Source organism: Ursus americanus, chromosome 28 (assembly GCF_024610735.1).
Source record: "Ursus americanus isolate L20-20 chromosome 28, mUrsAme1.1.p, whole genome shotgun sequence".
Taxonomy (NCBI): Eukaryota; Metazoa; Chordata; class Mammalia; order Carnivora; family Ursidae; genus Ursus; species Ursus americanus.
Genome location: NC_142154.1, coordinates 29336142 through 29360601, shown reverse-complemented (window position 1 = coordinate 29360601; position 24460 = coordinate 29336142). Strand labels below are relative to the sequence as shown.

Here is a 24460-nt window from a genome sequence, read left to right as displayed (position 1 = left end):
AGGAGAGAACCAGGCAGAATCTTCAGTTGGGGGACTGGCCCAAGAAAGCACAGGTCAGACTGACAGGGAGGGGGTGCCATGGGTGGGGGTGATTCTAGTTTTGTGGGTTTCCGCCAGAGCCACCCGGAAGCTGGGCTCAGACTCAGAGAGAAGAACTGTCCCAAATCTGCCACGTCCCCCTTTCCCGCAGTTATTGCTCAGGACAGTCTTCCACCCAAAAGGCCTGTGTCCCTCCCGCAAGGGGCAGGAGAGGAAGGAACAAACGGGAGGCGAGGCCCCAGGAGGCCTCCAGTTTCCCTCCTCTCTGCATCCTTCCCTCTGGGCGCCCCCATTCCTGGTCCTGCCCTCGGTCTGGCCCACTATCCCTCTGAACAGCCTCCTAACTCCCCTCCCTGCCCCCCACCCCAGCCTCAGGGGCCCTTCTCATCCATCCTTCTGGGTTCTGAAACCTGTGCGCTTTATCTTAGCCGGAGCTCAAGAGTTTCCAAGGCACAGATCCCACCCCGGCCCTCATCGCCACCCCGGGGGCTGAAAAGCCAAACTCAGGGTCTAGCACACAAAGCCTGCACCCCGCCTACCAGTCCCCCCTTGCTCACCAGCCAGCCCCTTTGCATGCAGCCCTCACCCAGGCCCCGGCCCTGCGTGGCAGGCCAGGCTGGAGGGAGTACTTCATCTCCACTTGGGCACCACCGCCGGCGGCCCTCCAGCCTTCTGCACACATACTTCCATCACCACGCATTTGTGCCACCGGGGTCTCCCTCCCAGCGTGGGCCCCCGGAGGGCAGGGGGGCCTGAGGCTGTTGCTAGCCTGGCCAGGCCAGGCCTCTCAGGAGAGTGGTGGGAGGTGGAGCCTGGGGGGAGAGGAAGGCCAGCTCCCCGAGGTGTGAGGAGAGGAGGCAGAAGCTGCCTGGGTTCCAGTCGACAGCCTGACAGGACATGCACTGCTCGGGAGGTGTGGGTCCAGATCCGGTTCCTGCCTCTCCCTAGCTACGAGCTCTCCTGAGGGCTTCCTGGGCTCCAAGGACAGAGACGGTAAGTGTGTGAGGCTCACACAGGCAGGAGGTACTGAGCCCTGCACAGGAGCCCCCCACCCCCTCCCCTGGCCGGGATGGCTTTGCAGGCAAGGAGCAGGCACAGGTAAATAAATAGTTTGTTTATTAGTAATATGTTACATTATTAAAGTGCATTGAGAAGAGATGCAGGGGCCAAAGCTGGAAGGCCGCCGGCCCCAGGCCCTGCCCTGGGCTGGCCAGACGCAGCCAGAGAAGGGCCCAGCTCTCTGCTGAAATCCATGGACAGGGCTGGGAGCGGAGCCACGCCCCTGGAGAGCTTGGCCCAGGCTGTCCCCACCGGAATTCACAGTTTAGCCTAAGTTATAACATGTCCTGAGCTGAAGGTGGGAGACAGGAGCATGGAAGCACAGCCCCTGGGGAAGGGGGCTGAGGGGAGGGGAGGGGACCCCCCGCCCCCCAACCCCCAATGCCAAGGGCAGAGTCCTGGAACCTCCCCCTGAGGACCCGGCTCCTCCTTCTATATGAATGTGGTGAACCTAGGGCTCAGTTTCTCCTTCATTCTCCCCTGTCTCCCTCACCCTACCCCCTCCCATAATTGCCCCCCATACCGGGGGACTGGGACCATGTTCCCCTCAGACTGGGATCCCAGGGCAGAGCCAGCTCATGCCACTCTCCGCGAACCCATGCCTGTCCCTAGATTCTTATCCTGTCCCCGGAGCCTCAGACTGGGAACCCCCACCCCAGCCCATGTCTTCCCCAGTCCCTCCCCGTCCCACCCCACCCCCAGCATGTAGTTTTGGTATTTTCATACAGATGCAGTCAGAATTAGCTATACATGAAATAAGCCTAACATAAAAATAGAGCTTTTTCCGTCCTTCCGTCCGGAAAGCAAACATCCTTCAATAAACATGCAAGGCCACTGCCTGCTGGGACCCAGCGCCGATGAGGGAGCCTCAGAAGGCAGCCCTGGGCCTACAGGAACAGCGGCCACCCCTGGCCACGGCAGGAGGGAGGAGGAGGGGGTGGTTTGGGTACGGAGAGTCCGGAAGGACTCAGGCCTCAGCCCCAAGGTCCAGAGCCGGGGTCCCAGCTTCCCTCTCCAAATCCCACTCTCTGGCCCACGGGCTCTTGGGCTGGGAACATCACTGCGTTCAGTCAAGTCTGAGGAGGAGTGTTCGAAAAGTAGTCTCCAGAAGATTAAGTCTGAAGTCATCAACACCCCAGCTTCACGGCAGCGCCTTCCTTCCACGGCCCCCAGCCCCGGCGCCCCACTCGGGCCCAGCAGCCGCCTGCGGCTGGCCGTCTCCAGGCCTGGTGTCCTTCACCGGGATATGCAGTCCCCCTGGAAGAAGCAGCGGGCCAGGAGCTCGCCGGGCCCGGCCGTCTCTGGATGGGAGACTCTTCTCGTGCCCCTGAGGCTGTAGGAACCCACGCCATGCCCAGCCCCAGGAGGCCCTAGTGGACCAGCAGGCCAAGAGCGAGCGTGGGCAGGACACCCAGCCAGAGGGAGGTGGCCAGGGCCCGGGCGCGGCCCAGCAAGTGCTCGGCCGTGGCGCCGTCCTCGGGCAGCAGCTCCCAGTGCTGAGCCTCACGGAAGTAGGAGCCCTCCTGGGCCTCGCAGCGGTAGTGGCCATACTGGCGGGCTGTGAGGTTCTCAATGAACAGGATGCAGTTGGGGCTCTGGTGGCCCGGCTCGCAGCTCTGCTCCACGTTCTCCTCGTGGCGCCAGGAGTACGTGGCATGACGGGACTCCATGGGGCAGCTCAGGTAGTAACGAGAGTTCCGAGCCAGGGAGACCTTCTGCAGGGGCGCCTTGTCTGGAGAGGGATGGGGGAGGCAGCCGTGAGGAGGGGGCCGAGGGCTCCCGAGGCAGCTGTGTTCTCCCCTGCTGACCAGGCCTCCAGGGCCAACGCTCCTAAATGAACACGGTGCCCCACCTCCTCCCGACTCTCCCCTGCCTCCCTCACCATTCCCCTCTCCACAACCAGCCCATACCGACGGGGGCCCCCTCCTCAGGACTGTCCTGCCCCATCTGCCTGGGGCCCCCAGGACCAGGCCATGTCTCCCTCAGATGGGGCTGTACCACCCTCAGCAGACAGGGGCCCCAGCAGGGCCAGATTGGCTACCTGGTTTGGGGTTGGGGCACTCCGTGTGTGGCTCTGCCGGATTAATGGACTGCAGCACTGGCCTGGAGTTGGAAGGTGGGGTGAGGCTAAGTGGACAGGAGGCCACAGGTCTGGCCCCTTCCCTGTCCTCACCCCCACCCGGAATCAGCTGCAGTGCCGTCCCCCCCCCCCCCAGAGGAGGGCATGGCCCAGCACCTCTTGCGGCCCACCAACACCACCCCCACTCCTGTGTTCACCTGCCCCCAAGGGACAAGGGATCCGGGCCAACGTACCCTTGGGAGCTGTAGATAGAGACACAGCGGCCCTGGTCCCAGCCGCAGTAGGGGTCTCGGGCCATGAGGCAGCCATGGCAGCCCCCACCGTAGACCTCACACAGGTCCAGGGGCACCTGGCTCACCTCCCACTGGGAGCTCACATACAGCTTCCGCTGGAAGGAGAGCAGGACTCAGGTCAGCTCAGGGCCCCCGGCCCCAACACTCATTTCTAAGTCACCAGGCCAGCCCTGCCTTGGCAGGCCCTGGGGCCCAGAGGCTCTTAAAAGGACATGCAAATCACATGCAAAGGAGCTCTGGCCTGCGGCACCGGCTAGCCCCATGGGCTGCAGCGGGGTGGGGAGGCTCACCCGCTCGGTGTCCAGCGACAGGGCCTGGATGGCGGCCGGGTGGTGAAAGGGCTGGATCTCCATGATGTTGAAGACGAGGCTGCGTTCCCGCTCCTCCGACTCCACCACCTTGTGGATGGTGCCCCTGTCTGTGGGTGAGGGGCAGAGGGTCAGCGGGCCGGTGGGCGGGAGTTCCACCACAGAGCCGGGCAGCCTCCCTCTAGGCTGGGCCAAGCGAAAAGACGCATGGGGGAGGGCTGGGCAGTCAGGGCTCAGGCGGGGGTCACAGCACTGGGGTGGGGCGGGGTGAGGAGAGTAGGACTGGAGAGGGATGTGGAAGCCTGAGGACGACTAGGGAGCTTTGTAGGCTGGGCCACAGAGGCCATCCCAGGAGGCCCAAGGCTCCCCAAGGCCACAGGGGCAGCTGGGCCATGAAGAAAGGAACCGGCTGTCCTCAGTGCGGTGTGGGGCCTCTGTGCGTTAGCCTTGCGCACTGTCTAATCCTCCACACTCTTAAGAGGTGGGTATTACCTTCCCAATTCCGGGACGAGGAAATGAGGCTCAGAAAGGCCAAGCAACTTAGCTCAAGGTCACATAGCCGGGGACTGGAACCCAGAGTCGTCAGAACCCCACCCCTCAGCTTCTATGACTCCCCTGCTTCCTGGACTCTTTGGGGATGTTTGCTTTAAATAAACTTTTCATTTTGGAATATTTTTAGCTTTACAGAAAAGTTGCAAAGATAGTACAGAGTTCCCGAATACCCTTCACCCAGTTTCCCCCAATGTGAACATCTTACGTAACTGTGGTACATGGTCACAATGAAGCAACTGACACTGGGACATTACTATCACCTCAACGACAGACTTTATTTGGATTTCTTGGGTTTTTCCACTAATGTCCTTTGTCTGTTCCAGGATCCAATCTAGGACTCCACATTGCACTTAATCTTTGGGGATTTTTTAAATTTTTATAAAATCTTTGATCTGAAAAGGACCTCAGATGCCACATAGAGATTCCCAAGGTCAGAACCAGGCTGCCTGCCTCCAAGGCCATGCTGTGTCCATTCATACCTGTCAGGGACTAATGGGCATTCTGACCCCTGGGTTCTCCCATTCCCACCTCACCCGCTGTCCCAGTTTCTAGAATAGCCTACCTCCCTCTCCCTCCTTCCCAATTTCCCAGGGCATCACTTGCCCCAAAAAAGCAGTCAGATGATCAGATGATCACCCACTTAGGACTTTCCTCTATGTGGCTATGTTCCCCCTCTGCGGGCTCCGAGATGTGACCAGATGCTCCTTTGTCCTGACTAGCCCCCAGCCTCGCTGCTGCCTTCACGCCCACACCTGCTCACTCCCCTCCATCGCCTCCACGGCAGCCCCTGAGTGCCTCCCATAGCTTCTCCCAGGTGTGAGAGCCTCCCACTCTCTGCAGAGGGCTCTGAAAGTTCTATTTCTTATCTGGCCCCAATCCTTCCTGCTGCAGACTCCAAAATGGTACCTCTCCAATGGCCCTCACGGAGACACCAGGACAAATGCCTCACTATTCAAGTGCGCTCACCTCCCAGATCTGCAGGAGGGGAGCTCACGGCCCCACCCAGCTTTCCTTGTCCTGTCTCCTGCTCTCAGTCCTTCCTCTCCTGCACCCCAGTGCCCTGCCGTCCCCCCCGGCTGACCACAGCAGGTAGGCCAGCCACCACTGAGCAGAGCAAAGACAGGGGCCTGTGGGTACAGCCAGGATGAATGGAGGAGGAAAGAAGTGAGGGCTCAGGACCTAGAAGCCAGGCCCCTTGGGGAATTCCTCTCCCCAAGGCTTCCAGGAGTCAAACAACCACAGAGATCACTATGGCCCCGAGAAAGCCATAAGGTGAAGCAATAGCAGAAAGCCACATGGCAGGGGAGGTATTGAGGGTGGGTGCCTGAGGCCCTGACCATGTGGCCCCAGAGGTGCTAGGCCCCTGGGGAGACGCTGCCCTTTCTCATGGCCCCACCACTCGGTCTCAAGGAAGGCCTGCGGCCCCCGGCAACACTGACCTCCACGCCTGCTCCCAGGAGCCCCTTTGCCCACAGACTGGGACCAAGAAGATGCCAAAAACTCAGCTCGGGGCTGGCTCCTCCACAGCTGTTGGCTTCCCAGAATACAGGGGTATCTCCCAAGGCATTCCCCCCAGCTTCTGGGGTCAGCAAAACCCTGACCCCCATGGAAGCCCCTCGGTGGTCCTCTGCACGACTCCACAAAGGGGGGCGGGGAGCCTGGGTGGCTCAGTCGGTTAAGCATCTGCCTTCAGCTCAGGTCACGATCGCAGGGTCCTGGGATGGAGCCCCACATCCAGCTCCCTGTTCAGCTGGGAGCCTGCTTCTCCCTCTGCCTCTGCCACTCTCCCTGCTTGTGCTCTCTTGTGCTCTCTCGCGCGCAAATATATAAAATATTTTTTTAAAAGAGACAGAGAGAGACTCTGCAAAGGCTCTGCTTTTTGGAAGTCCTTCCTCATGTCACACTAAATTCTTGGCTCCCACATCAAACGTTTCCCCTCACCTGCATAGTCCCACAGACGGGGAGAGAATCCAACTTCCTCATTCTGCCCGGCAGGGACCCGCGGGATACCAGTGACCCGCTCCTTCCTCCTGACTTTCCAGTTTCCTTCCTACCATCTTCCCAGGGTCCGACATCTGGACTACACCCAGCTTTGCTCAGACTTGCTACATTTCTGCTTCTGAATGCTCACACTTGCTCTTCTCCCATCCTAGGATACCCTCTTCCCCTCCCTCTGCCCCCACCTCCTCCAAGAAGCCCTCCCTGCCTGACTCTTCCACAGCCACACATACTAACCCCTGACAGCTCTCGGTCCATCAATTCTTCCTTCCAGGTATAAAGATCCAACCGCAAGTTAGTTGTATTATTCTTTATGCCTTTCAGATCCATTTTTACAAGGCAGGCCGGAAGGCCCCAGGGCGGCCCCTCACCTGTGGTCAGGTAAAGCACGTGGAAGGTCTCCCCGCCGCTGGCCTGCATGCGGTGCACAGCCACTTTCTGGTAGTGGTACTTCGAGTGGAACAGTGGCGTCTTCAAAGGCCCCATAGGCTCCACCCTCTGCGCCACCTCAGGGTGGCTGTCAGCCACCTGGAAGGTCTCCGTGGGGATGGGCTGCCGGTCTGGGAGACACTGCGCAAGAGGACAGGTCCAGGTTAGCGGCGCGGCTGGGAGGTGGGGCTGACGCCTGGGCCACGGTAGGGGGTCAGCCTACCTTGCCAGGCCGAGGGTTGGGAAGGCTCGTATGGTAGCCCTTGAGTGAGGAAGTACGGAAGACCTTGTCGATGTCCCCAAGCGAGTACACACAGACGGCCGAGTAGTTCCTGGGGGACACAGAAACTGCCTCACTGGGGGGCCAGGGACCCCCCCACACACACACACCCCCACTCACCCAGGCCAGACCAGCACCAGACAGGGACATAACCAAGCCCCCCCCCCCAACCCCCCGTGAACTCTGTGAGGACAGGGACTATCCTGGGAGTCAAGCCCAGTGCCTAAGATTATCAAACGCCAGTGAAGGAAGGAGGGAGGGACAGTAGGGGGGAAGGAAGGAGGGAAGAGGGAAGGAGGGAAGAGGGAAGGGAGAGAGGCAAGTTCAACCACATTTCTTTCTGCTGCCATCGAAAACCCCAACCTGTGTTCTGTGACAGAATCACCAAGGGCAGAGGCCAACCCCGGGGCCGGAGCATTCCAGCTGGGCCGTCCTCCAACCTCCCTGGGCCCAGCGGCAGCCTGCTGCTGCCAGAGGAGGCCAGACTCCTCGGAGGCTGGGTCTCCCCGCACAGGAACATCAGAGCAGGGGCTTGGCCTCCCCACCCCGTCCCACAGCTCTCCCCGCACACTACCCAACCGGCACTCTCGCCTGCCTTGTTTTCAATCAACGGGAGTGATTAAGAGGTGTGAATGATCAGGTGTGGGCAGAGCCTGAGCGGGTGTGATAGCACCCGGCACCCTAAGTGGCCTCGGCCGCCTCTTCCCAGCGCCCCGGCACCCACTCTGAGCACACAGCCGCTGGACTCACGGGCACAGGTGTGGCCATAAGCACGCATACGGCGCGTGCGCGCGCACCCGTGTGCACAGACTCCCAAATGTACCAGCGCCCGCATCTCCCTGAGCACGGGCGATCCCCCACCCCAGGCCCAGCAACAGCCCCGTCCTGTGACCCTGGATGCCCTGCTCATGCCACATAAGCCCTCTCCTCCGCAGCGCCCAAGCCTTCTGATGCCCACTGGCCACTTCCCCGACGCCGGCCCTGGCCCCGGCGAGGGTCACTCACCAAGGGTTGGAGAAAACGCCATAGACTCGAGTGTCCCTCCACTGGCCGTTGGGGTCAGGGAGCAGAAAGACGTCCTGCAACCTGTTGAAGTTCTTGTTCGTGGCCACGTCGCTGCACACCAGCATGGCCTTCAGGAAGGTGTTCCACTTGGAGACCGACAGGGAACTCTCGCCACCCTGGTCCCCCTGGAAGGGTGAGGAGGAGGGAGAGGCCCCTGAGCCCCTGCCCCGGCTGCCGGGCTTCGGAGCAGGCACGGAAGCTCCGAGAAGGGGGCGTGACCTGCCAGGTGCCCAGGCACAGCTGCCTGTCCTCTCCGGCCAGGTGCTGGGGCCGGGCTCCCGCCGCGGGCCTGGCTGACCCAGGGCACAGGGCCAGCAGTGGGGACGCGCAGGCTACAGCGGCCTGGTCCCCATGGAGCAGGCCAGCTCAGATGCGCATTTGCCCGCCCGCACACACACACGCTCACACACGTGCCACAGACACACATCATAGCTCCTTCACACGGGAAACAAACACATGTAAACGTACTGCCACACTCACGAACACACTCGAACACATTGCACATGAAACCACGCATGCCCACGAGCCCAACCACCTTCGCCCACTCACAGATGCACAGACCCCCCCCCCCCGCCATGCACACACATTCGCTCCACAGTCCCACACCCAGACTCATTCACACATCTCACACGCTCCTTCATACAAACACGTATGACACCTGACCCAGGTGTGTTTTCACACATTCGCTCACTCCTGTGCAGGCACAGACACACACTCTTGTCCACTCAGCCACCCGCTCACCCTGCACAGCTGGGCCACGCGGGACACGTTGAGAGGGGCCTCGGGGTTTTTATCAGGATTGTCCTCCCGGAAGAAGTAATAGATTTTGTCATCATAGGCCTGGTCTTGGTGCACAATGGTAGCCTTGATGAACTGGGGGTCTGCCAGAGACACGGGCAAACGGGTGTGAGGTTGGGAGTCTGCTCAGAGGACCCACCGCTGTGCGCACCCACCCTGTGTGCACGTGAGCACACACACACCCCGAGTCTCTACAAACAAACCCAGGGCAAATCAGACCTAGAAGAAAAGTCAGAACATCGGGTCCAATAGCCCAAGGGACCTGAGACTCTGCACCCCCACCCCACACCTGTTTTGCCCTCTCCTGCAAAGATGTCATCGGCCCAAGAGCAATGACTTCATGCCTGGGGACTGGGGGGAGGTCCCTGGGGGCCCCTATGTCACTTCTGCCTAATTGGCAGAGCCCTAATGAGGAGGGAGGAGGTGTTGCCCCCACATGAGCTCAGCAGAGAGATACGCTATGGCTCTTGGGGAGCCCGTGCTGGGTCTGCGGCTTCCTCCGTTTTGCTCCCAGAGTGTTCTGGGCCCATTCTGCCTCCACACCATTGTCTCTGCTGTTCCCCTGCTCCCTTACAGGTCAAACTCCTCAGCTCTGGCTACTCAGGCCCCCGGTTTCTTGAGTGGGCTGGGCTCCAGCGGCCTTCGGGGAGCCCTCCAGGGGAACAGGAGGACCCCATCCACCACCCTGGGCATTCACACCCCTCCAGCCCCTTCCAGCCCAGCCGGAGCCTGATTTACTCTGCATGACGGTATCACTGGTGTACAGCTCGATCTCGCCCTGGATGCGGCGGAACCGGGGGATCTTCCCGTTGTATTCCTGCTTCCGGATTGTGGAGTACACCTCGTCCCCTGGGCATGGGGGGAGGGCCATGGGTAAGGGCAGACAGCTCCTGGAAGTCCCTCCTCCGAGACTGGGCCACTGGACATGGAGCTGACCACCCTCCCCCAGCCCAAGGCAGCAGCCCTACCGTCAAACAGAACCAGCGAGTTCTCATCCGGGCTGAAGGGGGCATAGCCTCTCCTCTCGCCAAGTGACTCCACGGTGCCATTCACCTGGGGGAGACCAAGTAGGGTCAGACAGCCATGTGACGCCACGGCCACTGCCTCCCACGGGCGCCAGCTTCCCAGCCAGGGTCCCCCTCCTCTCAGGGACTCTATATAAGGTGAGGCCAGCCTCAGAGTCCGCCCAGCTCCTTCCCAACACGGAGGGCGGAAGCCCACTCAGACAAGACTGGGCTAACCAGGTCCACGGGGAGGGGCCTTCTCACCAGTCTCCAGCAGCTGGGGCGCCGGGCATTGGTGCCGCAGATGAGCAGACCCCCCCCCTGCCTCTCCAGGAGTGTGATGTAGTTCTCGCAGTCCTGCCAGGGAGAAGGGGAAGGAGACAGGTTGGCTGGAGGCCCCGGCAGGCCTAAACACTAGGACCCTCAGCCCTGGGGAAGGAGGCATCAGAAGTGTGAGTACAGGAGGCACCCTCCAAGGGAGAGCCCAGAGGGGATGCTGCTGACTCCAACCCCCCAAGAACAGAGTAAGGGCAGAGAGGCCTTGGAGAAGGACCATGTCTCCCCCTCAGAACTGGGAATCCTGAGGCAAGGTTACCTCTCTCCTCCCAGACATGGCTCCCAAGGCAGGGCCATGCCTCCTTCCTCAGACTCTCAGGGACTCCTGTCCCTTTTCCAAGGAAGTCAGCCTCCTCTCTGTATTACTTCTCCCCCACTCACCCGCTTGTCCAGGCAGGACCCCTTCTTGGAGCCAATGTTCACCTGGGGGGGAGGGGAAAGCATCAGTCCACTCTGTCAAGGCAAGATGCCTGTAAGTACTTCCCATGCATCCTCAGGATGGGCTCATCTTATAGATGAGGGCTCTGAGAGGCTGAGTGATTTACCCAAGATCACACAGACTGTTTGGCCTGATACCCGGAGCCAAAGCCCAGGGCCAGAAATCTCTGAAGACAGGGGCCATGGGGTTCTGGAGCCCAGCTTCCTGTCCAGGTCTCCCGCAGCAGCACTAGCCACTTGGCCTGGGGGGCTAGCTCTAGGCCTTTCTCCACGCCGCCCCAATATCCACGCCAATCTGGGCTACCTTTAGGGAGCCTCTCCCAGGCCATATATGGGATATAATAGAGAGTGGACGGTTTAGGAAGAGGGCTAACTCCCATGGATTCCCTGAGACCCCTCACCAAGGCCAGAGGGGAGACAAGGAGAGAAATGGGCGGAGGAGGAAGGGAAGGGCTCAGCTCTGATCCTGGGGCCCACAGAGGGATCCAGGCAGAGGGGTCTAGGCTCACCGTGCGCACGGAGGCATTCTTGCCCTCGGGGAAGTCGAAGAGATAGACCTTGCCACGTCCGCCCACCCACACGGAGGAGCTGCCCGGCTCGTGGAAAAGCACTGTGTGAGGCTCTGCCAGGCCAAAGTCAACCCAGTCCTGTCCTGCGCGGCCTGGGGAAGAGGCAATTGGCAGAAACGTTGAGGCTGGGCCCTGGGCAGGAAGAGCCTGCCCCCACCCCCCGCCAGGCACATCAGCACCTGCCTGACAACTAGGGTTTGGGTCAGGACTAGGGCAGTACCAGGACTCAGAGCCATGAGTGGGAGAAGCGAAGGGTCCCCTGCTAGGGTCCAGCAACCAGCTGTCCTCGCCCCAGAGCCACAACCCCTATCCTACAATATGTGTAACCTCTGCATGAGGGCGGGATTTAGGGGCCCCCTGGGGAAAACAGACCCCTCTGCCCCCAGCCAACATACACACACACACACACACACACACACACACACGCACACACACCGCACACACAGTCTGTTACTCCTAAGAAGCTGGGCTCAGGCTTGGGGACTTGACCAGGACTCCCCTGGCTTTGGTCTGTGAGGCTCACCACTGCCAGGACAGAGCCAGCGGCTACCTCAATCCCCTGAGGGTAGCAGGGCCTCAAAGCAGCCCACTTAGAGTCAAGGTTCCCAGGGATCACTTTGGTCAGAACCCCAACCCCTCCTTTGGGAAGCCCTCTCCAACCCTTCCTGGCCTACCCAGCCCCTTAGTGAGCAGACCAGCTTAGATCAGAGCTAGAAAGGAATCTGAGCCCCCACTCGTCCCCATTTCTATAGATGGGAAAATGGAAGTCCAGAAGGAGGCAGCCCAAGGTCACAGGGTCAGTAGCAGGTGCTGAATGACACCCCACACCGCAGCCCCCCCAGCTACACTCAGTGGCCTGGCCTGCTCTGGACTGGTTTCACAGGGGTGCGGCTGGCCCCGGCGGGGGATGATCGGCCCTCCCTCCGCAGCAGCTCTGGGTCAGGGAGCCCTTCACAGACCACAGCCTGGGCCTTTAAGCAGAAGGGCTGACCAGGGCAATTTTGCCCAGAAAAGAAACTGTCTGTAGCCACTACCTCCAGGGAGAAGATGTCTCATCTCCGGTGACATTGCTGAGGTCGGCCCGGTTGCAGGACTAAATTACAGAGATGGGACGGCCTGTGGCTGGGCCCCCCGCAAGCAGCCCCAGCTAGTGTCTCCCCGCCCCGACCAGCTTGGGGCTCACCCCAGAACTCGGCCCGACTGCTGTTTACTCAGCTGCAGCAAATTCAGGGGCAGCCACCTTCCCAGGGACACTGAACAGGACACAGCCCAGCTGGCACAGAAGAGCGTTGCCATGTCCTTGTGTCTGCCCCGGGGCCCTCTCATTGCCATAGGAGCCAACCCTACTGATTCTGCATCCAACGGGGCGCACCTTGTCACTCACACCCGCGTTCCCTTCCCTTAGGCTACCGCCCTGCACAGTCAGGTCAAACCTGGAAGTGGGATAGTCTCAATCTTCACCTCCGTTTTGGCCTGGCTCACAGCACAGAGGAGAAACTCAGGGCCCCCGGGGGACACGCTAGCCCAAGGTCACGCCAGGAGGGAAGACGACTGGCTCACAGTATCCGTGCTCAGAGGTGCCAGCTCCGCAGACCACCGAGAAGCACTGAGCTCACTGTCTTCAGCTTCCCCCGGCTCTCCTGGAGCGCTCCACGCACAGCCTGAGCAGCTCGGAGTGTCAGGCCTCACTGTCCCCCAGGCTCACCCGCTCAGCCCCAGCTGCGCAGGCCGGTGCTGGGAGCCCAGCTCTGCACTGGGTTGGGGGTGGAGTGCTGGCCAGGGCTCGGGCACCGCATGGCTGGCAGGTCTCGGCGCCTGGGCTCCCCCGCCTTTCCAGTTGGGGTAAAATTAGAGTGCTAGGGTCAGCTGCCCGGCTCCCCTTTCACTGGCAGCCAGCCAGGGATCCAGACAGTCTGCGGCTGCTCCCCCTTCCACTCCCCTAGCCAGCCATGGCCAGGAAAGGCTGCATGTCTGCATCTGGAGATGGGCTGGGGCCTGAGAGCTGAAGCCCCCAGAAGCCTACGCCTCAAACCACCCCGGCCTCAGAGGAGGGGCCCGCAAGGCCAACCACATCTCTGGGAGCGGGGAAAGAGGCACCAGAGTGCTCCCCGGGGACAGCTTTTTTCTGGGGGTGGCAGTCCTGGGGAGTCAAGCCTGATGGGAGACGCATGGCCTGGCCTTGGAGAGCCAGATGTGAGGAGGAGATGCGGCCCTACACTGAAATCCAGACAGAGTGAGACAGCGACCCGGAAGCAAGCTTCCCTGAATCGCGTGCAGAACTGTCCCGGTGCAGAACTCAGGGCTGCTCGCAAAGTATCTTGGAGCACACAAAGGGAGGGAGGGCGAGGGCTGCCCGCAGCGGGGCTGCAGCGTGGCGGGCTACCGCCCCAGGCCCAGGGCAGTCCCGCACGGATGTGCAAGCCTGAGTCCCATGCCCTTCAAATCCGGGCTGCAGCAGCCAGGGGTGGGTGAAGCAGGGACCGTTCGCCCCATTTTGCAGAAGAACACACAGGAGCCAGGCAGCATCGCCTCCCTTGACCCCCAAGCTCCCGCCCCTCCCCACCCTGTGCCTGGTGATGTGTATGGGTAGGACGGCACCAGCTCAGCCCCAGGACGAGGCCTTGGCCCATTCTCCACCCCAACCCCAGCCTGGCTCCCGAACTGCCCAAGGCCCTCAAAGGGCCTGATTGTGCCGGGGAAGTGTCTGAGCGGCAGCAGCTCGATGAATACATGAAAGGAAGCTTTGTTCAGGTTGCAGGAGCGGGGGCTGGGGGGCTCAGGGGCAGGAGGTCTGCCTGGAAGTGAAGGCAGCACCAAGCCTTCACAGCCAGGACCCGTGGCCCCATGGCACCATCAGAGAGAGCTGGGTCAGGGAGGGGGTGGCCTTCAAGGCTCTGCCCAGGCCGGGGCTGAGCAAGGCCAGAGCTTGCCCCTAAGAAGGCCCAGCCGGGTGAGCAAGTGTCACCTCCTTAAATGCGTCTTTTTGCTTCCCAGTGAATCCAAAGGGCTGGGGGAGGTGGATCAAAGCTAGATGGGTCGGGAACAGGCAGGAAAAGAATTCCAGACAAGGGCAAGAGCTGAGCCAAGGTGGGGAGGCTGACTGAATGGGGGGTACCTGGACCTAAGGGCCCTGAGCGTGACGGGGCAGGGAGCCCAAGGATACGGCACATCAGTCTGCAGTGCTGACCCCCCCTCCAGGCAGGGCTAGGATCGGGAGAGCCGCCCCTCTTCCAGCATCCCCCCTGCTCTCCTTGCTTGACCAGCCCCCTCTGCTTCCCATCCTGGATGTCTAAAAGGAGAACCGTCTGGCACCGTGTCTCCCCCCTCACTCCCCAGCCTGACGCATTAGTGGCTGACTAAGTGGTAGCTAAAAGCTCCCAAAATAACCAGGGGTTCGGGCAGGGGAGGGGGCTCGGGGCCCAGGGGGAGGGCATGGCCCCAAAGGTGGGCCAAGACACCAGACCCCCACCCCCATGTGATTCTGAGCCAATCCTTGCTCCTTCCAGACCGAGAAAGAGCACACTCAGGCTGCTCTATACCCATCTGGCCTCCATGGTCCTGACTTGCCATACTCCTGATGGCAGCAGGAGCCACAGGGCCTGGCCCCAGCCAGAGAGGAAGGTCACGAAGATGGCTGGGTGTGGAAGGCAAGATGCCATTGGAAAGAATCAGACCTGATTGCTCTTATGGCCGCCACCCTCCCACCACTATCCCAGTGGCCTAATGGCTGGAGCAAGTGTGGACCCCCAGAGGGTGGGTTTTCTTAAAGCTGGCTGGCCTGGAAGGGAATCGTTCCTCCTCTCCTTCACTCTGGGTGCTGTCACCATCTGGTCCTGTCCCCACATCCTCATTGCTTACGAAAGATAGGGGCAGCCCAAGAGGAGTGTAGGAATGGGGGCTGGAACATAGGGGGTGATGTTATCCATGAAGGCAGCAACAAGGGACAGGCCCCGTGGTCTGGCCCGGGCAGGGACAGCCTTCCAACCTGACCCACTGACCCGAAAGGCCTTGAATGCTAACCTCAAGGAGCCCTTTGAAAGTGGGCATTGAGGCAGGCTCTAAGAATGGTAGGAATGTGGGCACCCAGCAGGGAGTGCCTGAGTCAGGCAGCCAGGGAGACCCAGGCATGGGGCAGGAGCCAGGCCAACCTCAGACTGGGGACCCAGCCACATCCTCCCACCCTGCACCCCACCCTGCATTGCCAGGCCCACCTCACACCCTCTCCGACCACACACACCTGGCTGAGAAAGAGGAGGCAGGGCCCATGTGTGACCCAGGAATCAGGGTGCAGCCTCTCCACCCTTTGCAAGCTATACCCCACAGGTCAAGGTGGAAGGGAGAGGATCTGAACAACCACTGAGCCCAGACAGGCTGTGTCACTGGCCCAAGGAACCAGAGGTAGGGCCAAGCCACAGCGCAGGGCTTCTGGTACCCATCCCCAGCTCCAGCCCTCCAGGACCACATCGAAGACCTCCCTGAGAGCCTCTTGATTTACAAAACACTGTACTTCTCTACTTCCCTGAGTCATCTCCTGTTCCCCTTCCTTCCCTCCCTTGCCCACTAGGTGAAAACTTGCTGCGCTGAAGGGACACATCCTCCCACCCACCAAGGCCAGCTATGGGTGGGAGGGGAGCATGCCTCACATGTGGGCTCAGCCCCGGCTCCAGGAAAGCCTATGCTTCCTTTGGCAGCCAGGTGGCTGGTTGGTTTGACCAGGGCCTTCCCGGGTTCGGTTTCCTTCTCTGTGGATTGAAGGGGCTGGTACCTGCTAAGGTCTAGGTTTTATGACCCAATCTTTGTTCTAAGGACAAATCACAGTACTGAGTTCATGGGTCATTTGGGGGAAGTGTGGGATTATGAGTCCTGGAAAAGTCACAAACAGCTTTTTGAATGGAGGTGGGAACAGCAGAAGAAGCCAACATCCCCCTCTACCTCCATCAACTAGCCTGCAAATTCCCCAACCACCCTGCAAAGAAGGCAGGACAAGTGTCTGTACCCCATTTTATAGACAGGAAAACTCAGCCCCCCCCAAATCAGCAAGGGCTGTGTGCTCCCTGCACTGTCCCACTGTGCTCAAAGGACCACAAGCCTGGCTGGGGTGGGGGGAGTGGTGGTGGAGACAAGCGGGGGCAAAGGCTTTGGAGGAAGGGGCAGCGTGGACGGCAAGCTGTGGGGGCACTGGACTGAGCCAGACTCGGGGGACTCAGGGAGGGAAGGCTGACCCCGAGGCCCACATGGAGCAGGGAGGAGTCCCCAAGGCCTAGGGAAGGCAGGAAACCCAGGATGGACAGCACGTCCTGCCCACCTTCCGTCTGGTCTTCAGCCCAGCAGGTTCTAAAAGCCCCAGAGTGAGGTCGAGGTCAATGAGTGGCTCCGTCAAAGGAGAGGACGGGCAGAAGGGCAGGGCCTGTCCTTGGGCCCAGAGCCAGGGCAGAGGTGGGGGAGAAGGCAGAGCATGGCTTCACCACCCCAGTGGAGGAACAGAAGGCTCCCCAGCTCAGCCTTAGCCTGGGCCGGCGGGGAGGGTGGGGGTAGGCAAGGGCATCCCGCCAGCATAGCTGGTGAGGGAGAGCGGGCAGAGGCCGGGCTGCGCAGGGTTGCATCTCTCCAGAAATCAGAGCTGCCGAAGGAGGAGGTCAACAGCAATGGCGACAGAGACGTCCCTACCACCTCACCCTTCCACTGCACTTCCTCTGTGCCAGGCTCTAGTCTCAGGGACTTTTAGATACATTAACTCCCTTAATCATCGCTGAACTCTTCTAAGGCGGGTTCTCTCATTCCCCGCATTCTACAGTGAGGGCATTGAGACACAGAGGACTCGAGCACCTTGCCCAGGATCACACCGCTATCGAGTGGTGGAGTGGAGGTTGGGGCTCAGGCAGAGTGATTCTGGAATCCGTGCTCATAGCACTGCGCCCTGTAGAAGGGCCCTTGGAAGCTTCCAAGCCAGTGCCTCCCACACAAAAGAGAAGACTGGGGACCAGAGAGGGTGGAGCCTGGTCAGAGGCCTCTTGGCACATGAAGGCCTGACCTCTATCCACGATGCCCTAAAGAGGGTATGCAAAAGTGAGCGTGGGTGTGTAGGCCTGAGGCATGAGGAGTACGGGGCGGGTAGGAATCTGGGGGTGCAGCACAGCACTGAGTGCTGGCCAGCATGACTGATTAGGAAGATAAATCTCTTGAGATCTCTGTCCAAAACAGAAAACACTGTGCGGCCTGGGGTCGACCACAGTGAAGGGCAGGATACGCTCATGAACCCTCCTTTACTATCTGCCCAGCCAGGTTTCTACCCAACCAGCACCTGCCAAGAACACTTGCCTCCACCCCTGACTCCTCAGCTCAAGAACCCACCATGGCTCCCACATGCCTATCCCAGCAGGGCCCTCCCCCTCTGCCTGGCAGTCGAGGCCCGTCTCTGCTCCTCTCTGCCGCAGCTCTTTTCCTCCTCCTCACCTTTGCTTGTGCTCTCCTTTCCCGTGATTGCCCTTTCCCCTTCTGTCTGTGCACATGGTCTTACCTGTCCTTGAACACCTGGCCTCCACCCCCCTGGCTTTAGGAAGTGTTCCAGTTGCTTCAGCCCTCACACTCCTCCCTCTGACCTCGTGCTACACACCATCTGGCAGACACCATCTTCTCTCAGACCACACTGTCTGGTGGGATCTTGCCTCGACAGTGGGGTCCTTAAGGTGAAGGCCACACCCCCTCTCACTCCATGGGCCCTGCCAAGCCAAGGCTAACGTTGGGCAAGTAAGGACAGCTCAGATAGTAGGGAGGGGCGGACAGGGACAGTAGGGCAAACTGCCGTGCCAGAGGAGCAGACATCTTGGAACAGGTTCCTGGGCTACTGACAGGGCACCGAGTTTATCGAGGTGACCTTCCTTCCTCACTAGGCTAGGCGAAAGCCCTGGGCCCAGAAGATAAACAGCATGAGTGGTTCTCCATGCCCCACTTTGTCCCCACCCCATGCACCTGCCCTTCGCTCTCGCCTGGCTCTTCCCCTCCCCGGGACATCTCCCCAGTTGTGCCACCCCGCACTGACCTGTCCTGCTCTCACCACCTGTCACAGTCCTCGGCTATAACTACAGGTTCCGGATCTCTCAGATGCCCTCCCTAACCAGGCAGCAGGCCCACCTCTCCAGGCACCGGTGTGCTCCCCAAGGGCAAACCCAAGCCTTCTCCTGCTCTCTCCCCTAGAGTTGCTGAGCACGGACGGACCCAGGCCCGGGGGCAGGTGCTGGCCGCCCTCCACAATGAGAGCTGCCCCTGAGGGTGTTAGCACGGAGCCCGAGCCCCTGATGGCAAGCAAGGGGTGCAGGAGGCAGGGCAGGATCAGCCTAATCCCAGGCTGCCTTGACGGTTAAACCCAGATTAGCCCAAGCCGTGACACAGATCAACCTGCCCTCAAGACCTGAGGCCCAGCTGCCCTGAGGAAAAGACCAGAAGAGGCACACGGAGCTGGCCCAATCCAAGGTCCCAAAGGGAGAATGGTCACGGCCGGTGGGGCTCCTGGGAGCAGACAGCACTGGGGCAGGAACAATCGGGGCTCAGCTCAGCTGGCCAAGGAGGAAAGGGCTCAGTGAGCCCCAAGCCTGGGGAAGGAGCATGTAAGCAGGCAGACAGGTAGAGGGAGGCCAATAGCTGAGGCCAGGAGCAGGCTTGGGCGGAAGATACAGCCCTGGTCCCAGCTCTGCCTGTGTCATTGGATGACCTTGGGCCAGTCCCTGTCATCTCTGGCCTCAGTTTCCCCCATCTGTGGCATATGCGGTTGGCCCAGCTGATCTCTGACATCTGTCTTCTGATGTCCTAAGCTCTGCCCCATCAGGCTGTGGGCTGCAGTCATCCAAGGTTTCTTGGAGGAAGTGAGACAGAAATGGCAGAAAGGAGGAGAAGGGTGATGGGGGTGACAACCAGCAGGGCAGCAGCCCCAAGGCAGGAAAACGTGTGTGCTGGGGAGAGGTGAAGACAGCTGTATGGGAGATAAGGGGAGTGCAGGGCCTGGCCACCAGGCAGCACTGGGGAAAGTAGTAACTCTGTTGCCGCGTGTTCTAGGTGAACCGTTCAGCACAGTGTCGTGGAAGGACGGAGGGGCCACAAGGGGACAGATCCCCTGGTCCCTTGTGGCCTGGACCAGCTAGGAGAGGGGGACGCACATGTTCTCTGACAGGGAGGCCAATAAGGAACCACCATCCTCCAGGCTCTGGGAGGACCCCTTCCCCCCCTACCCTGGGAGGGAGGAGGCTTCTGGGGGCAGGCAGGCCTGGCCAAAAAAGGAAACTAAGAGAAGGGGAAGCTTTCCGGCCCCAAACCTACCAACCAGAGTAGAGGAAGTATGGTCAGTCTCTTGTGACATAGCCAGACGCTGCGTGGTGGCTAAAATGAGGGACACGGGGCTGGGTGGGGGTGGAGGACAAGACGTCAGCTGGGACCTCAGCTGTCAACTCCAGGGCTACCCACACCCACCACTGCCCCCTTGCTGGCTGCTGGACCCCTGCCCCTGGTCCGAGCCTCGGCTCACCACCTACACATTAGGGCCTTGGCCTGGCACTTCGCAAAGAGGGGTGCCCAGTTGTCCCTGTTTCTCCTGAGGGATGGAATGAGAGAGGGGTGCACAACTTACACAAGCACGCCCACCTCCGGCCCTCACCTAGCCCACTCCCCCCAGTCCCACTAGCCCAAGGAGTGATCTCCCCCCGCTAAGGAGGTGAAGGTTCCTGGAAGGGGAAGCTGGTCACAGGAAGGGCATCTGCCCCTCCCCCACCAACAATGCGTAGATGGTGCCAGCGGACTCTTCCCCACCATGGAGAGTCTCTGCTGAGATACAGCCTGCCTCATCTGGAGAACCCTGCAGTCAGGAGTTAGGCAGAAAGCTCCAGTCTCCCCCAGCCAAGCCCTAGCTTCCCATCAGGGAGCTATGACACTCAGGAGGCCTCCCCTGCCAGCCATGGTCCTTCCTCCCACTGGCTATGTAAGGTCAAGTGGCCCAACTCAGATGTCCCCTCCTTCAAGAAACCTTCCTGGAGCCCCCAAGCCCTGGCTTACTCAATATCTCCTTCCTGGGGTACCCACTCAGCTCCTCTCCTCTCCCTGGTCCTAGTTGCAAGTTTTTGGGTCTGAAATCCTGTCACACCAGGTACTTCCTCCTGTCCCTCCCCTCCCCAGCTGGCTTCTACTCCTCCTGCCTTCCCAACTTACCACCTCTTCCAGGAAGCCCTCCCTGATTGGGCAGACTGGGTTAGGTACCTCCTCAGCCCCCCCCCATAGCTGCCCTCTGTTATGGGCCCTGCCACATTTTATTGTAACCAAAGGTTGACCTTCTTGTCTGTCTCCCCATCTACACTAAGAAGTCTACAAACTTGTCTACTTTCTCATCCCTGAGTCCCTGAGCCCTGCCCTAGGACCAATACAAGGCTGGCCCCAGCAAATGTCAAATGTCAAACATGCTACATTACAATGCCACCTTTGAGACTACAAACTAATGAACCACTTCCCCCAGCAGGTCTCAGCCTTCAGCTTATGAGACAGAAAAATAGGAAAGAAAACAAAACTCGAGGATTTCCCCTGACTTCCCAGGTTTCGATTTCTCCTCAATGCTAAGGTTTGAACCGGCCACCACAGCCTCTGCTCATCCCAGAGAGGCAGGAGTCCCAGGGGATCCGTGCTCTGGTAAGTATAAGCTCCCCCCCCCCTACCTGCTTTGGACATCTGAGGAAGCTGAGCCTCAGAAAAAGGCAAGTACCCATCCAGAGTCACACAGAAAATCAGGTCAGAGCTAGGACCAGAGCCGGGCTCCTGACCTCTGCTCTCTTTCCCCCACACCTTGGATGTCTTAGGCCTATGCCCGCATCCACCACACCTCAGCCTGCTCTCAGAATCGTCACTCTCCAGGATGGAGGGGCCACACAGCTTGGCCGGACGCTGCCAGTGACGTCACCGAGTAGCTCTCCCAGCTCAGGAAACCCCCTCTCTCCTCCTGGGAATTGCCCCCCTTCCCTGGTTCTGCAGGGGGAGTTCACCTTGAAGGTGATGAGCACATCTAAGTCCCCAAGGGGGCAAGGATTTCCACTGGAAATGCTGATGCTTGGGGAGCCCCAGCTGTGACCTCATCCCCTGGAGGAGGTGACAATAACCCCCTGCCCTGGGGAGTCGCCCCATAATGGCTCCCCCAGCAGCCACCAAGTCAACAATAACATCCTGTTGTTTAATTGGACAAGAGAGAGCACAGAACCGGCTGGGCAAGTGGAGACAGGAGACTGGGCTCTCTTTCTCACTGTGGACATGCTGGCTCCCCTCCGATCTTGGAGGTCAGGACCTTCCTGGGCTTCTCCATCTCCTCCAAACAGGGATAGCATGAGAGAGGAGTACTCAGCTTACACAAGCATGCCAACTGCCTGCCCTCACCTGCAACCCTCTAGTCCCTGATGGCAGGGAGGTCAGGCCCACACTTTGCATCCATGACTGGTCCATGTGTCACTGACGCCCTCGGAGGACAATCTCCAGAGCCCTTCCTGATCTGGCGAGCTCTGAGGGTCAGAGACAGGTGCAGAGTTCAAGGGCACCCAGCAGGTCAGTGCTGGCACATCTGTCTCTCTCCGGGCCAGGCCTTCATCAGGCTAGAGAGGCATCGACCTCCCCAACAAGTGCGGGCTGGGTATCTCCCCAGAACTTTCTGACCTGATCTTTCCCTGAGGCTTAGGAATCTAAGCAACACAAAATAAATGAAAGAGAAGAACCGTCCATACCTATTCCAGTCCCCACACCTGTCCTGGCTGAAAACTAACACCCCAGGCTCTGCCTCAGAGAAAAGTGGCTCCAGAAACACCATTATCTTTGGTCTGGTCATTGGTGGAGGCCCACCCTCACAGCACCCTACCCCCTGGAAGACAGGGACCTAGGTCTACAGCAAGGCTGGAAGGTCCTTTTCTCAGCCTACTCCCTGATTTGCCCTGCCCAAAACCATTCCTGTCCGACTGCCATGTGTCACCCCACAGGAAACAGGAGGCAGCTGTCAGCCAGGCATACCATCACCAGCTGGTGGTCCTGGGGGAGAGGTTGATGGCAGGATCTGTCTGGCCAGTGGGGCACCTGGCACTGGCAAAGATGAGCGAAGACTGCCTTTGGACAAGATAGGTGAGGGGGTGGCAGATCCCAGTAGGGATCAATAGTGCATTACCAAGCAGAGGGCATGGCCAGTGCGAGCCAGGGTGGTACAGTCGTGAACTGTGTGCAGTGGAAAGAGAGGTGGAGCTGGGTTAGGAGCTTTGAAAGTGGGTAAGAGGACTGAAAGCATCTTTAAATAGCCCCAGGGTGGGGACTAAGTGCCCTGGATGTGGAGGTTCACATTAAGTGCTAAGAAGTGGCTGTGCATTAAGTATGGGGGGAGGGGGCTTAGGAAGACTTGGGGGTAGGGGCAAGCAGAGCCAAATGCAAGGGGTTTGGTGCGGGGGTGGGGGGGGGGATCCCAGAACACTCAGATATGGCCACATGTGCTCTTCAAAGTGCCCAAATGCTGTGCTGTCCAGGAGAGCCAAGAGGACTGACGCAAGGCAAAGATACTGGGAATGCAGAGCTGATATGAGTGAGGGGTGTGCAGGTATCCACCATCCACAGATGACCAGAGGTCCAGCTTCCTGCTCTACTCCCACCAGGAATACCTCTGGCTGGGTAGCAGAGCTGGCCCCCAAAGTTCCTCCTTTATGGCCAAAAAATTGCCTAAATCCTTCTCCCCTCCCTAACTCAGAACTAGCCCTGGTCCTGTGCCAGATCAGAGTCCCCAGTCTGCACTGTGAGCTCACACGCTGCAGAGTGACCTTGGGCAAGTCACATTCATTCCCTCCGCTGCAGCTGCAGATCGGGCCACTCGTTTTGTGTGTGGGATTTTTTTCCGCTCTCTGCTAAGAATACCTGCCCCAGATAATGCTCAGGCTCCCGGCAATTCCTGCAAACCGCATCAGGCATCAAAGGCTCCCGGCAGGGCCAGACCAGACCAGTCCCCCAACCCCCACGAAGAGTCCACCACCACCACAGGGGGGCCGCAGTGCCGCCAAATTTGGGGGACAGAGCCCTGTCGGTCTAGGGGCGGAGAAGCATTTGTGTGCAATGCAGGGGAGGGAAGCTCACTCCCTCGCGGCAGAAAGCCTCAAACCCCATCTAGCCCGCTTTCTGACCCATTGTACAGGGCTCTAAAGTGAGGCGCCCCTGGGGGAGACTCTGGTCCCCCAGGTTCACATATCCATCGCGGCCTAAAAGCTGCACTCCCGCCCCAGATCCGCCGCCTGGGGGTCCCAACGACCGCGCCCCACCCAACGGGCACTGCCCCCCACGCTGGCTCCGATTCCTGGTGGCAACTGCCACGTGCGGACAAGGGGGGAGCGGCCGGTCCCGGCATTGCAGAGGCAGCGCCCGGGTGCCCCAAGGCTCCGCACCGCACCGTGGCCGGGCTCACCACAGGGTGCCCACCCCTTTACCCGGCCCGCACTCTGGGCCGGGGCGGGGGCGGGGGCAGGCAGCGGGGTCTTTGTTCCCGCAGCCGGAGCGCAGCGGCGGCGGCAAGGGGTCCGCGCCCCCCTTGCCGGCCCAGCCTGCGCCCCGCGCGACAGCGGAGCCCGCCGCTGAAGAAGAGGAGACCTGGGTGGGGAGTCCCGGCCGAAGAAAGGGTCCTGTACAGAGGTTCTGGGGCTGAAGGACCGAGAACGCCCCTCGGCCGAGAGAAGGGCCCTCTCCCTCCCCTGCGCCCCGGCGCTGCGGTTCCCGGCTGGGGGCGGACTTGGAGCGACTTAGCCGGGGCTCCGGCCCCCGCCGCTCGCTCACCGCAGCGTTACAGCCCGCTCCGGCGTGCCTGCGCGCACACTCACACACTCACCCAGACCCACACGCTCCCCGCGGGGACAGCCCGGGACCCGCAGAGCCGCGCACGCACTCCCTCCGGGGCCCGCACACTCCGCACTCGCCCCGCGCGGCGTCCGATCCCGTGCCCCACCGGCCGCGCGGCGCCACCTACCTTTCCAGACAGCGGAGATGCGGGGTCCGCTCTTCGGGTGGCCTTGGGTGGCGGCGGCCGTCCAAAGCAGCAGCAGCAGCCGCAGCGGGAGCCGGGACAGAGCCAGCGGGCCGGGGACGCGGGCGCGCGGGGCGCCAAGGGAGGCGCATCCGGGCGGAGGCGGTGTCATCCCGCAGCCCGGGAGCGACAGCGGCGAGCAGCCTAGACTGAGCCAG

The 24460-nt window shown here is 60.6% G+C and overlaps 1 protein-coding gene across 1 annotated transcript; it reads right to left on the bottom strand.

Annotated features, from left to right (window-relative positions):
- Nucleotides 1-1138: 1138 nt before the first annotated feature.
- On the bottom strand, nucleotides 1139-24460 carry SEMA7A (semaphorin 7A (JohnMiltonHagen blood group)). The gene is made up of 14 exons (XM_045795207.2): nucleotides 24246-24460; nucleotides 11189-11340; nucleotides 10623-10664; nucleotides 10170-10262; nucleotides 9870-9954; nucleotides 9640-9750; nucleotides 8845-8984; nucleotides 8044-8228; nucleotides 6982-7090; nucleotides 6701-6899; nucleotides 3762-3889; nucleotides 3412-3566; nucleotides 3140-3201; nucleotides 1139-2830 (listed from the first exon to the last, which is right to left on the bottom strand). Exons 1-14 carry the CDS (start codon nucleotides 24412-24414, stop codon nucleotides 2469-2471), a joined length of 1992 nt encoding a protein of 663 aa, XP_045651163.2. The 5' UTR covers nucleotides 24415-24460; the 3' UTR covers nucleotides 1139-2468.